Below are 13,723 nucleotides of genomic sequence, written 5' to 3'. Positions count from 1 at the left end.
ACACTGTTCAATCATGGTACAGTATCCAGAGGAACCCTTCTACAAGGGATCCCTGCTGCACCAGCCCTTGGAAAATAAAGTATTCTGCTTGACATGGAATCCTTCTGGGAACTGGGATTCCAGCCTTAGGAAAGGGCAGAGCCAGTGTGAACTGTTTGGATTTGGCAATACCTAGGGAAAAATCCAGCTGCTTTCTACACTGGAATCTGATTTGAAATTTTAGAGGCAAGTTAAAATCTCTAGGTCTGCCTTTTAATTAATCAGACTTTTCATCTCACTCTGCATTTTCCTCCCTGCCAGGGCAACTGTAGGACTTCTCCAGGTAAGAATTCCAGAAGCACCTTCACTAGAAGGTTCTGGATGCAGCCATGGGTAGTGACACTTCCACCAGAGTATTGCCAGTAACTGCATCACAAGGTAATCACATCATGGTTTTCCTTGCTGGGTCTCTTTCAACCCATTCATTATGTACTGCTCACTCAGTAAATGCTGATTTATAAACACTTAGGGGTCGAGGTTGTTTCCTTGGCTTATTGTGTTGCATTTCACAAGAGGTGTGAAAAGCAGCACAGTTCCACAATAAAGAACATTTTCATTTTTTTCCCCTCTCCAGTCTCCCAGAACACCAAGCAACCTCTGACTGGAGCCTGGTGAGATTAGGAACTTCCATGCTGCTTTTTGTGGAATGTTATCCCAGAGATTCAATAAATTACACAAAAGCAAAATGCTGGAGGCCTGTTTGATATTTCACAGAGTTGTTTGATCTGACATGTGTCAAATGATAAATGCGAATGGCTGCAGGATCATTCAAGCCCAAGTGGGTTTTGAAATGCTGTGGGAAAGTTAGAGGATAAATAAATCTGATCCCAAGAGCTCAGACTTGCTGTTTGGCATGTGCCAGAATGCAGACAGAGGTAAATATTACCTTTGTCTGCAGGGAGGGCAGGTTAGTGCTGCTAACCAGGGACTGCCTCCAATAGGGGGTCAGACAGCAATTTCCCAAATTAAAAAAATGAAGATATGCTAAGCATATTGGAGGTTATTTAATGTTTACAAGGAAGTTAGCAGAATTAATAAACCCTCTTTCTGCAAATGAATGTGGTTCTTTATTTTCAATACATGGTTTTCCTCTGCAATGTGTGCAAAAATTGAGCCTTTGCTTTTCTACACTGGTATGTGCAGAGATTCACAGACCAGCTAGGGGAGGGTTTCCTTTCCACAGTTTCTTTCCCTGTGGATCGTACTCTGGAAGCTCCCTGGGTCATGGTGGAAGCTCTCAGGGATATGGGTGGACAGGAACATTGCAGCTGCATCAAGGTGGAGTTGTCCAGAGAGTCTCCAGAGCCAGTTATCCCAGATAAACCAGCAGGCACAGCAAGGAACAGCTTGTACCTCAGGAAAACCAATTGCCACATCCTTTTTTTACTCAGACTGCTGCTGAGGTCTCAGGAGCAAAAAGGGGCAGAATGTGAGGACAGTAAGATTAGGCAGCACATACAGTGACAGCAATGAATTTGTGCTGTTCAGAAAACAGGAAAATTGAATGTCAGGGCTGGCACCACCAACAAACCCAGCAAAGCACAAACAGCATCTCAGCAGAAGCAGCACAGCTTGACTGGCAGCTCCAGGGCACAGTGAGCTGTGTGACAGGTCAGGGAAATAAAACCTTAGCATCTCAACTGATGCAACTTGACAGGGACCCCAGTGAAAACAACATTGTGCAGCCATTTTGATGGGATCGTTCTGTTGAGCTGAACAATGATCTTTGTTCTTAAAAACATCCAGTGAGGAATTTGTGTGAGCTGTGCTGTAATGAGAAGTCTCCAAGAGCCCTCAGTGCAGGGGCTCTGCACCCAGCATCACCTCATCTGCTGCCACTGAGAAAGGGAAATGTTTGAAATCCAGAAAGAAAATGTTCCTGATGCCATCAGTTACATCATGTGTAGAAGGACTGGGGATGTGAAATTCGGCCCAAAGGTGTTTTTATGAAGGTCGCTCAAACTTGTACTTTTTGCTTGTTTTCATTGGACTGTAGGGTTTGTCTTTGTGCCTCCTGTATTTTGTTTGCACACACAGAGCACTTGGCTGAGCCCCCAGCTGTGTTTATTCCTAAATCCCCATCCAGTCTGTATAAACCCAGTCTGGCATCCAGCTTCCAGCTTCTCCTTGAATTTTGTGTTTGGCACCCATCACCTCTGACCAGCTTTGACCCACTGGGGTGGGGGATCAACATCTGGGGATCCCACGGCTGCACTGCTGTGCCTGTGCTCAGTCCCAGCGAGGCCAGGAGGGCACTGATGGATCCCAGAGTCCTTCAAGGCTTTTCACAAAAGAATCCCATGGAAATTAAGATTTGCTGCACTCAGAATCCTTTGTTTGGAGGAACAGGAAAGGAAGGACTCCTCTGAAGTTGACCCATTTGTGCTTCAGTGAATTTTTCATAAAATAGACAAAATCCTGTTTTAATCTATCCCACTCCACAATCTTCTGAGGGACTCTGTAGGTTTCTCTAAAATACCTCTGTGGTTATTGTTAATTAGAAAAAAATAATATTGCTGAAGGATCGCTTTTCAGTTGAACTTCCTGAACATATGGTTCAAACTGAAGCTGAAAAGGAAAACTTCAGGACAAACTGTATGAATTACTACTAATAATAAAATCAGACATTTTTTATAAGTCCACATTAATCTTCTTTAAAAGCTTTGGGTTAACCACATTTTTTAAATAAAACTTTTACCAGAGCGGAATTTATTAAGAGAGCTCAGTGTTGCCTTAATTCTGTTCCATGGGGCATCAAGAGAAGCTTTATTACTGATTTCAGTCACAACAGACTTAGATCTACACAGAATGGTTTTGATAAGTTCAATGTAAAAGTTTTATTGGTTTAAGACATGAAAAACAGACATGTTACAGGGACCACTTCTACTCTATAAACAGCCATAACATGGATAATGCATTGCACTGGAGTCAGTGCTCTGGAGTGTAAATAATGGTGTGGAGGGAAGGAAAGCCTGGCCAAGTATGTACAGCTAAGAAAAACAACATAGACCCAGCTTGTATATGGTACTTCTCCTCTGCAGATCTCAAAATTAAATACAAATAAAGTCTGTATCATTAGGTCATACTCACAGATGGAAAAGGGAAAATTAACCAGGCCAGAGAAAGAGGAAAGTTGATGCTTTGTTGTTGTGTCTTTGTATTTGAAACTGTAACTACTGGGGCATTATTTGAAACAGGTTTTGAGGCCATGTGGTTGCTGTTTGTCCTGGATGGGTTCTGTTCAAAGCCTCCTTTTCCTGTATGTTATAAAACTGTGTTAGAAAAACATGAAACAACCTGAAGTATTACATGGTGTCTCTCCTGAGGTATCCCTGGCTGTTGGGGATCCACTGATTTGTTGTGCTCCCAGAGAATGGGGATAGTGGCAGTGGTGGCCTGGGGCTATGCTCTATTATCTTTATTTTAAAGATAAAAAAGTCCTTTTATTGCACCAGCATTAAAACACAGCTCTTTGTTCTCCTTTGTACTTAGATATTTTTATAGAGTGGTGAAAAAAGTGTGAATGGCTTGTAAATATAACTTGCACTTGCTTCAAGGTGCCAAGCTCACACTGGCTCCAGTGGTGCAGAACGTGTGCCTTAAAAATCCTGAAATCCCTTTCTAAATGCAATTATGAATGTACCTCCCTCCACTATTCTGTGCTTCATCCTTGTATTCACTTGGAAATACTATTTAAATGCTGTAATCCCAACCATGTGGCTCAGAGCCTCAAAGAAGGCATTTAACAGACACGTTTAGGGTCTTACACAGATTATCCAGTGCCTGGAGATGCTCTGGGGGGGGACAGGAGCCCACACCAGTGGCTGTCTTGACAGAAGGACCCTCTAAATCTGTTCTGTCCCTTTCCTGTTAAACAGATCCTGGGCTGGAATAAACACTTAGTGAGCTTACATTGGGATGAGACATCTTTGAACAACTTTCCTCTATAAGACCACACAGCTTTACTTAAAAACAGTAAACAGATTAAAAAAACCTTTATGCATGACTAGAAACCAACTTACTGAATTGTTAAAAATGAATCTTCCACTACTTTTGTTTGTGTAAAAAGCTGTTACAGGACTGCAAACCAATGTAATTATGCCTAGATCACTGTTTCATTTTAGGCAAATGTTTCACTTGGAAAGCAGGAATGTGGGACAGAACCAGACCTAAGCCTGGTGTGTCCTGTTCCTGAATTTTACCCATAGAAATTAATTTTATGGGATAGCTGGATTTTATGCTGCTGATTAAAAAGACAAGCTGTCTTCTCAGAAGTGAGTTCATACTTAAGATGAGACTTCATGTTTGTTACATCTCCAGCTTTCACACTTACAAATGTGATTATTGGGCTGTTGATTTTTGTAATAGGTTGGAGGTTTTTGCATAGTCAAATACAAATTGTGTGATTTTCTGGTGCATTTTACCCATTCCACAAGTTCATATTGTAATTTAACAGTATCCTCTGAGATCATCTGTTACTTTTTGGCAGCCTAAGACTTCATGGGCATTTCAAAAGTGGCACCCTGTAGATGTGAAAGCAATGAGTGAATAAAAATACAGTTACTGATTTTTTGGGGAATATAAAAATGGGATTTCTCCTGCTTTTTGTGAGGGAACCTACATTAATTCCAGGGAGAAGGTCTTGGTCCTGGTTCTTACACAGACTTTGAGAATACCTTGTTTAGTAGCCTGTGTCAGCACTGCCTGCACTGTCAGTCCAGAGCACTTCCCACTGAATAAATGCCCACAGCTGGTTCCTGCTGGGAGAGGGGCTCACTGGTGGCAGGTGGGGCAGCTGGAGTTGCTGTGGTTCCTGGGAGAGATGTAGTGCAAAGTCTTCACTAAATTAGTAATTTGGTTGACATATTCAATGAATTAATAATAATTTACTGTGATTAGCAGAAACTCAGCGTAGGTATCACACATAACTAATTGTCACTGTTTTCCTCCTCTGCAGTTGTGTCTGTCACTTAAATGTACTGAAATAAAGTCTGGTGTGTTCTCTGCCTTCCTGAGGTGCCAGAATGGGATTCTCTCTGTACCACAGACTGAATGGCAAAAAGATTCCAGGTGAGTGTTCAGAAACCAGGTCTCTTGCAAGAACCACTTTTAAAACTATGAGTTCACCAAATGAGTAATCTAAAATCAGCACCATTCATACCATTCTTCCCTCTTGTTAGGAGGATCTCTAAATAAGAGCAACTGGAGGTTTTAAAATAATGTCCCATAACGTTGATTCAATGATCTTCGAAGGCTTTTCCAGCCTTAACATTAGTGTTTCTATAACTACTGGAAAAAATCTTGCTCCTTTACTGTGAAGTTATAAATGTATTTGTTTCCATTTTCAACAGAAAAATATCAGATGCCAAAAGTCTTTTCATTGTTTTCAGATTTTCCTTTTCCTGCACTGATAAGATTATCTCCTGCAGAGATAACAGCCACACAGTAGCCCAGCAAAGGATGGCTGGGTAAGACATCACAGCAATGGTCAGATCCAAGTCCAGGACACTGAACTCCAGGCAAGCAGATTTTATTTAACACAGTGGCACCTAAAATTCATCTGGCACATCCCATTCCATTCTGACCTGCTGTGCAGGGCTGGGGGGCATTCACAGCTCTAGAACATCTCTCAGCTGGACAAGCAGTGATGGTTTCTGTCAGCTGCAGCCCAGAGCAGTTGTGTTTACAAACACTGCACACACACAAGCCCATTAGGTATTTACTCTATTTGTGCACAGGAATAACACCCAGGTTTCTTCAGCTTTGTCTTGTGCAACAAAGAGAACAAAATGTGTTTCTGATTATGCAATAGATATGGAGTCAAGGGAAGCCCAGCATTCCCAGACTGAAACTATTGGAAATTCTGAAAGGCTCCCTTGCCCTTTGCAACCTCAACAAGTTGAAATCTCTTGTGTATTTTGTATTAGCTTGTCTTGTACAGTAATTAACTTATATATGACTCCTAGGGGGCAAGTGATTATGGTTTATTTCCAGATGACTCACAAGCAAGTCTGCAAAAAGAGAGTTTGTGCTGCTCAGGAAACAGGAAAATGGAATATTTAGTGCTGCTGATGATACCAGTTCTGCTGAGCTCAGGCATCAGGTGAAGGGGCTGGAAAGTCATCAGCTTGAGTGCAAGGGCCTGTTGAAACCCTGCAAATGCTCAAGCTCTGCTCCCAGAGCATTTGATTAGGGCTAGGAATTACAGCAATGGTCCAGGCAGTGATCCTGCACTGTGTGAATAATAATGTGTGTGTATAGGAAGAATAAAAATCATTCAAACATCATTCAAATCCAGGATTATGACACCACATTTTAAATTTCCTTGTGATCTCTCCCTGATTGAGTGAAGCAAGGTGGGAAGCTCAGTCAGCTCTTGCAGGATGAGCAGTGGGTGGCAGATGCAGAGAGAGCTCCTTACATAGACAGGAAAGCCATGGACATTCTTATGGAATTTTAGGAATTTCTGAGTCTCCAGCAGGTGCCAAGGCAAGGTGGCCCTGGTTTCACCTGACATTCTTTCCTCCAATTGCATTAATAGAGCATTTGGGAGGAAAAAGGGACTCGGGGACACCTTCAGCAAAGACATCAGTGGCTTAGTCTTGTCCTGAGTTGATCAGCTGGGAAAAACATGCCAGGTTTGCCATTTATTTTTAATAGATTATCTGCACGTAATCAAATTTCTGATTTATTGAGTCCAAGCACTCCCAGTGATGCTGGAGTTGGCTCTGTCCTGGTTATGAGGGGCTCACCCAGCTGGATCTGATAGAAGGAGAAGACAGATGATATCTGAGATCACTGTAAGGCTGCCAGAACTAATTTAACCCTTCCCAAAATCCTGAGCCAGCCTTTGAACATTTGAACTGTGATTGAATTAGAGATTGATCATGGCAATCAATGTTTGTGTCACGAGGTTTTGAGGTTTTGATGGCACTAAACAGTCCTAACAAAATAAAATATTTAGCATGACTTTGCCTAAAATGACAGATTTTTAAGGAGCTTCCTCTTGTGCAGAAATTCTCTGTGTTATTTCAAACAGCACTATTAAAATTGTCATTCCTCCTAACATTTTAGGCTGGAAACTTTGCAAGTGCCCTTAGGAAAGATTTCACAGTCTTGTATGTGGATGTGGGTGCCTTTGGTTCTTCTAACCCATATGTTGTTGGGAGTCCTCTGCCAGAACTGAGTGATAAAATGTTTAGTCCAGTAGAAATCAATTTAATTAATTTTGAGGAAATGAAAGAAAAAAGCCCAACCAAAACCAAGCCCCAAATTCAGAAATAAATTATTCGGAAAAAAAAACCAGATTTAGAATTCAAAGATCCAGAGAAAACCTTGAAGTTTTTCAGGAATCAGATCCTTATGCTTCTATTCCTTTCTCAGTGCAAAGCACAGGTATTCACTGAGGTCACATTTCCACAGGTCACATTTGCAGAGGAATTCATGTAGGTACCTTACCAGGGGCCAGGCTTTGAAACCATGACAGTCACATTTTTGAAAAGGAGCTTTTCAGATCTGGACACATCTTTTGGCTTAAAATGAAAGCTGAACATTTCAGAAAATAATTGTAGAACTCTGCAAAACCAAGCCCATTGTACTAAACCCCAGCCACCAGATTTGATACATTTTTAATTCTTGCCCACAAAAGGAAGGCGTGAAGCACTGATCTGTTTCTTGGCTATGGAGCCAGAAGCTCCTGGGTATAAACCTTTATCTCTGTGACACAGCTCAGCTCACAACATCTTCCAGTTTTACCACAAGGAAATTTAGCTCCACAGCATCAGTGGTGAGTTTGTTCTCATCAGCATCTTTGAGGAGGGGTATTAAAGTTTAAAAAGCTCTCAGCAGATGGAGCAGTCACAAACATTTATTGGTTTTTCCATTGTTCAGTAAAGCAGCCCCTGCTCTGAGGTTTGAAGTTGTCAGGGAGGGCTGACAGTGTCACTTTGCTCAGTTACAAGGCCAGTTCAGGTGACAAGGGAGGGTGCCCTGGACAGTTCATGGTTTGGCAATCCAGATCTAATCTAATCATAAGCAAATTAAAAACAGAATATTTTAGAAGGAATAATCGATTCATGTAGGTTTTCCAAAAGTAATCTAATGATTAGAAGTCTAAATAAATACATAAAATACAGAAATAAATACTTCAATTATTTATTCATAATCAGTCTAATGAGCACTTCTTACAGTGGTCCAGAAGACCTACATGGGGTTGAGCCTGCCATTCCTCTTTGCAGAAATGTTTGAGAAGAGCTGAGTCAGGACACTGTTGGTGTGGAATCATTCAGCAAGGCCAATTATGCTTTATTTACCAATTAATAATTTAATTGCTCAATTTAGTTGCCTTTATTTGCCAATAATTAATTTAGTTGGCAAGGGACTCTCAGGTTTTCTAAATTATGAAATGAAATGTAGTGGTTTTTTCCATCTGAAAAAACCTTGCCCTTTCTAAATCTTCTCCTCCAAAAGACATTTAAGATCATTGAAAAGGTACCTGAGCCCAATAAAAAACTTGCATTCCTATTTTTAAATATTAACTTGAATCAAGGACACACTGTAGGTATTTTGATCACCTGACAGACTAGCAGCTTATCAGTGCTGTTGTGAAACATCTCTAAAACTTGCCAGACACTTGTGATATTTTGGAATTGTGTAACTGCAGACTTAAGTTGTGTAATACAAATTTGTCCACATCCTAAATGAAGTGCAGAATTTAAGCAGAAGGTCTAACAGGTTGAAGTAATTTTTAATGATGGGCATTTATATGCCATAGGGTGTTTATTCTTTGTCGTGTTCTCCAGTCCTTGAGAAAGGTTTGAATTATGTAAAGGTGTTCTTCAATTTAATACTGTAAAATTGATAAGGAAACCTGTTCAGGGCTTGGTTTTGTGCAGTGTTCACCATCCAGATCCTGATTCAACAAGGCACTGAAGCACAAGCTGAATATTCAGCCCTCAGGTAACACATAACCTCTTATGTGTCAGTAATATTGGAATAGAAATACACTTAGAACAGAAATACTGCCCCTGGCATTCCTGCTGAAGCACTGATAAGCTAAACAAAGCACTTTTCAAAGCCTAATAACCAGATGGGATTTGTAGCATAAACAATGCTCCTTGTTATTCACCAGTCCCCAGGGCATCTTCCTCACTTTGTTACAGATAAATTAGCAACAAATGAAATGCTGTGTGTGATTTCCTGCCCTGGCTATGCTGTGTGCTCGCGTGCCAGTGTGAGAGCTGTCATTTATTATTTATCCAAGAACGTATTCACGTCCACAGTGTGATTTAATTACTTATTAAAGGTGCCAGACTGACAGAGGCACAAGCTGGAGCAGTTTGCTTATCCAGAGAACATGGTAGAGGCAGTGACATCCTCTCCAGGATGTTCAGTGCTTCACCCCAATGGAGTTCCCAAATCTCCAAGCACAGCTCTTTCTCTCCAGCCTTTTCTCAGGTTCTCTGCTCAATGTGTTAAGGTCATAAAGGCTGCTAACAGAGATGTCAGTCCTGTGGTTTTAGACAGGAATGTTGATATTCTGGAAAATGGTTTGAACACATTAGGTCAGTCTGTTTTAGCTAGACCACTCAATACTGGGTTAGTACTAACAGAGCTGAAACTCCCTCTAATTAAATAATAGCAAAAGATATTATTTATAAAGGTAGAATGAGCCCAGAAGATTCTTTCTGCTTGCCAGGGGCTGTGTGTGCAGTGCTGTGGCTCTTCTGCAGTCACTCACACCTTACCACACACACTTCTCTTGGAAATTGCACTTGAATTCTGCACTGATTGTAGAAACAGCATTTTGGGTCCATTTTTTTAATGTCACTCTAAGCCTGTTACTGCTCAGCTGTGCAGTTTACAGCACTTCTCCTGCCCCCTGGCACAGCTAGATGCAGGACAGCAGGGAATCTTCTCTCACTTCCATCAGTACCCAGGCTTCAAGGGGGAAACCAAGATTTTATTTGGCCTAACTCACTGAATTTGACCAGAGAAAGGCTGTTAAATAACAGAAAGGTTCCTTTCACCTAGCTCCAGGATATTTTGAGGAGGATAATGAACACAGGAAAATCCAAACTTCTGTGACTCTGAACATTGAATCAGTCAATCCATGATTTCCCCAGGCCATCCATCTCTCTTGCCTTGCTGACATTTTGGTTCCAGAACATGACTGAAAGTTGGAATCCTGGATCTGTTTTGTCTAAATTGTAGGTTGGGATTTTTTGGTGCTCGATCTTTTGAGTCTGAAAAGCACAACTGCAGTGCCAGTACCAGTGTTTGCTCTTAATGAGCTCCTTGTTTTGGCTCTGGAGTTGGAGCTGGCAAATACTGCCATGCCTATTTTAGTTTGTACAGTTGAATAGTCCCATCAAAGCCAACAGGTCTGGACGTGCCAACCACTGGCATTGCTGCATTATTAATTCTCAGTTTTACACATCCAGTCTCTTGATGTACTCAACAAAAACCTACCTAACCAAAAATGGAGCCTGTGAGGTACAAAGATGGGGCTGAGAGGTGTGAAGGTGTGAAACACTTCTGGCACTGTTCTGGAGCAGAGCCTACATGATGGCCTTTGACACAGAGTGAGGGGGTTTTGACTGAGATGGGCTTTGGCGTGATGCACCTCCAGTGAATCCCATCTGTGACTGAATTCCATCCTGGAATGTGAGACTGGGAGTTGTTGGATATGTAGGAGGCTTCACAGAGCTCAGAACCACTGTGCCCCTGGTTCCTGTGCATGAGCAAAACTGAGAGTTGTTGGAGAGCAGCATGAAAGCAAGGGAGAAATCTCCAAATGCAAACAGAAGGGACAGACAAGATTAGCCTTTATCTTAAAAAATGATCCAAGTGCCAAATGCAGCAACAAAAAATATAATTGCAATGTCCTTGGCAGTCTGTCCAAGAGAGGCTTGACCCCTGCAGTTGGCTTTCCCTCTTTGAAATATGCCACAGCAAGAGAGCATTCAAACATCAAAGAAAATGTGTTCAAAATTCTGAGACAAATTCTATTTTCAAATAAAACCAAGGAAAATGGCATTGATATAGAAATGATGGGAAATCTGAACTTGGTTTTGATAGGTAGGTACACAGTAACTTGTTTATGTAGTATATAAATGATGCAGTATCAGGACAATTCACACTTCACACACCTGCAGCTGTGGCTGGGTTTGAGACACTGTTGTGTTATTCAATAGCAAGTGGTGGCTGTGACATTTTTACCCAATATTCCTATTTCTGAACACAGACTTCTTCCACTAAAGAATACTTTTTTAATGCTCCATTTAAAAACATGTCTTTTAGTGTTTTTCACGCTAACTTTCAGATGTTGGGAAAGGAATATTCTTTAATAACTTGGCTGTTAATTTTTCATTTAAAAATAATAAACAAGTTACTAACATTTTATTTGGTGAACCTTCTATGCTGGTAATGATGTTTCTGAATAATAAGATAATGGTATGTAATTGGTATAATGGAACATAGAGTTCTGAAAAATATTTTGTTCAGAGATTAGAGATATTACCTGAATTAGTTTCCCTAGCAGTACATACCAGTACCCTGGCACAGAATCAGAGGGGTTACTTCTTGGAAACTGGGTTTGTGATTTCCTTGATCCTGAAAAAACACGTTCCTGATCTTACCTGTGGATTAATCCCTGACTGTGGTGAGCACTAGAGGGATTTGGTGCACAATATTGAGTGTGAGGATACTCTCAGGATCAGAATCTGTATGGCACAAAACTGGGACACAAACCCAGCTGCCAAACTGGTGCCTTAGGAGTCACCTTGTCAGCACACCCATAGGAACAGGATCTCAAAGTGTCACACGTCATGACCAGCACATCTCTGCCATAGTTCATATCCCAGTGCTGCATTTTTTGTCCTGGGCACAAACTGAAATTGTATCTGAGACATTTAATACATGTGAATTTGCAGAGGGGCTGCTGCCATGACACTGCCAACAGTTCCATGATGTCAATTAACGTCAGCTGGATAATGCTGGCATTGCCAAATCCCACTCTCACTTGTGACCTTGTTCAGTAAAAAAAGATAAGGTACTAAAATAGAAGTGCAGATATCAGTGAGAAAGTAAATGAAAAGGCAGAAATAAAAAAAAAAAGCAGAGACTAGAGATGAACAAATGTTAGGGAAACTACCAAGGCAGTGAGAGCAGGGGAGGGAAGGGTGCAGTGTTCAAAGTGGGGTTTTGCTGGACAGAAATGATGCTGTAAAGGTGTAAATATTTTATTCTGTTCAAGTCATTATTCTTAAAAGTTGCCAATTCTGAGATGTTTCCCTGAAATAGTTGAGACAGATCATACCTTAAGGATGTTACCATTTCTCTCTTGCTGGATGAAGCCAAAAGATGCAATTACAAAATCTGGTCACAAGTCTCTTTTATAAATTTAGGTCAGTAGTTTTCCACCTCAGACCTGCTTTGTCTCCAGTACAGCTTTTTTGGAATTTAACGAGCTATCACTCTAGGATCTTAGTTTTGTGGTCTATTTCCATCTTTTCTGTTTGAGTTTATCAATGCCTACCTTACAGCCATATGATAAACCTTAAGTGTTATTTGGAAAAGCAGCTGTTATTTTTTTTCCTGAAGTTTCTATACTAAACAATATTATTATTCTGTGTGAAAGGTGTGCATGCACCTGTACTCTATATACACACTCACTGTATCACATGGGTAAGATAACTCTAGGAGTCTGCAACCAAGGAGCCCAGAAATTACTCCAGTCAAAACAAAATTAATTATAAAAGACTAGAAGTGCTACCCCAAGCCTTCAGAGTTTTAATGAGATGACTGTTTCTTACCAGCAGTAAATCTATGGGGATAAGGAAATGTTCACTGAGTTAAGATGTGCTAAGAAAAGTGTAAAGAAGAGCATAAATGGCTCAGGAATTTCAGGAATCCCACTGGCTTAAACACTCTTTTATTTAAAGCAAATGTTCTCATAGTTGAATGACTTCCAAGAAGAGCCTCAAGTGATGAAAGTATTTCCATCTAATGTGAAAATACTTGAAAGATGCTTATTCCATGTGAAAATATTGCCACCTTTCAGAAAAGCCTGAATACAAGACTTCTTTATGAAGATACTCTCAGGCAAGGTATTAATTGTCAGGACATACAAAATATCCAGAATTCCTACTAATTTGATAAGTAATAGATTTTAATGACTTTCATGTCCTATAGCAGGCCAGGGAAAATATTTCAGAATATTTTACAAAACAGATACTTCAGTAACTGAGGGAAGGATTTTCCATTCATCATCTTGACATTGCTCCCTTTTCCCTCAGGGCATGGCTGACCTGGAAAGTAGCACTGAGCATCTGCAGGGAAAAGCAATGGGGAAGAAAACCTGTAGAGACCAGCAAGGCACTGAGAGCCCTTGGCCAATCAAACAACTCCTGTTTACAGCAGTGGCTTTTTAATTCCTCTTTTATGTTTTTTAGATGTTCAGTTATGCTGAATCAACTCCATTCAATTACTTCTTAATTGGCCACATTTGGAGAATAAACAGATAGTCAGTGTTGTCATGAAAACACAGTGACTTCCAATACAAAGTTTGATTCAAAAGTGGCAGAAAGGTGCCAAAGAGTGTGACAGGGTGTGAAGGGATGTGTGGCCCAGCAGGTATCAGAGCAGTTTGTATTGTGTAATAATTCATTCCACACATACTGAG

At 40.8% G+C, this 13,723-nt stretch overlaps 1 protein-coding gene across 1 annotated transcript in view; it reads left to right on the top strand.

Annotated features, from left to right (window-relative positions):
* The window catches only part of HOOK1 (hook microtubule tethering protein 1), a 40,817-nt gene that overhangs the window by 286 nt on the left and 26,808 nt on the right, over positions 1–13,723 (top strand). Inside the window, exon 2 of the mRNA XM_079313721.1 lies at positions 4,997–5,109. Within this exon, the coding sequence (XP_079169847.1) occupies positions 5,092–5,109 (18 nt within the window). The 5' untranslated portion in view covers positions 4,997–5,091. The remainder of the gene's footprint in view (positions 1–4,996; positions 5,110–13,723) is intronic.

The sequence above is a fragment of the Erithacus rubecula genome (assembly GCF_903797595.1).
Source record: "Erithacus rubecula genome assembly, chromosome: 10".
Classification (NCBI taxonomy): Eukaryota; Metazoa; Chordata; class Aves; order Passeriformes; family Muscicapidae; genus Erithacus; species Erithacus rubecula.
Note: the sequence above shows the minus strand (reverse complement) of the source record. Positions and strands in the feature narration are given on the sequence as shown.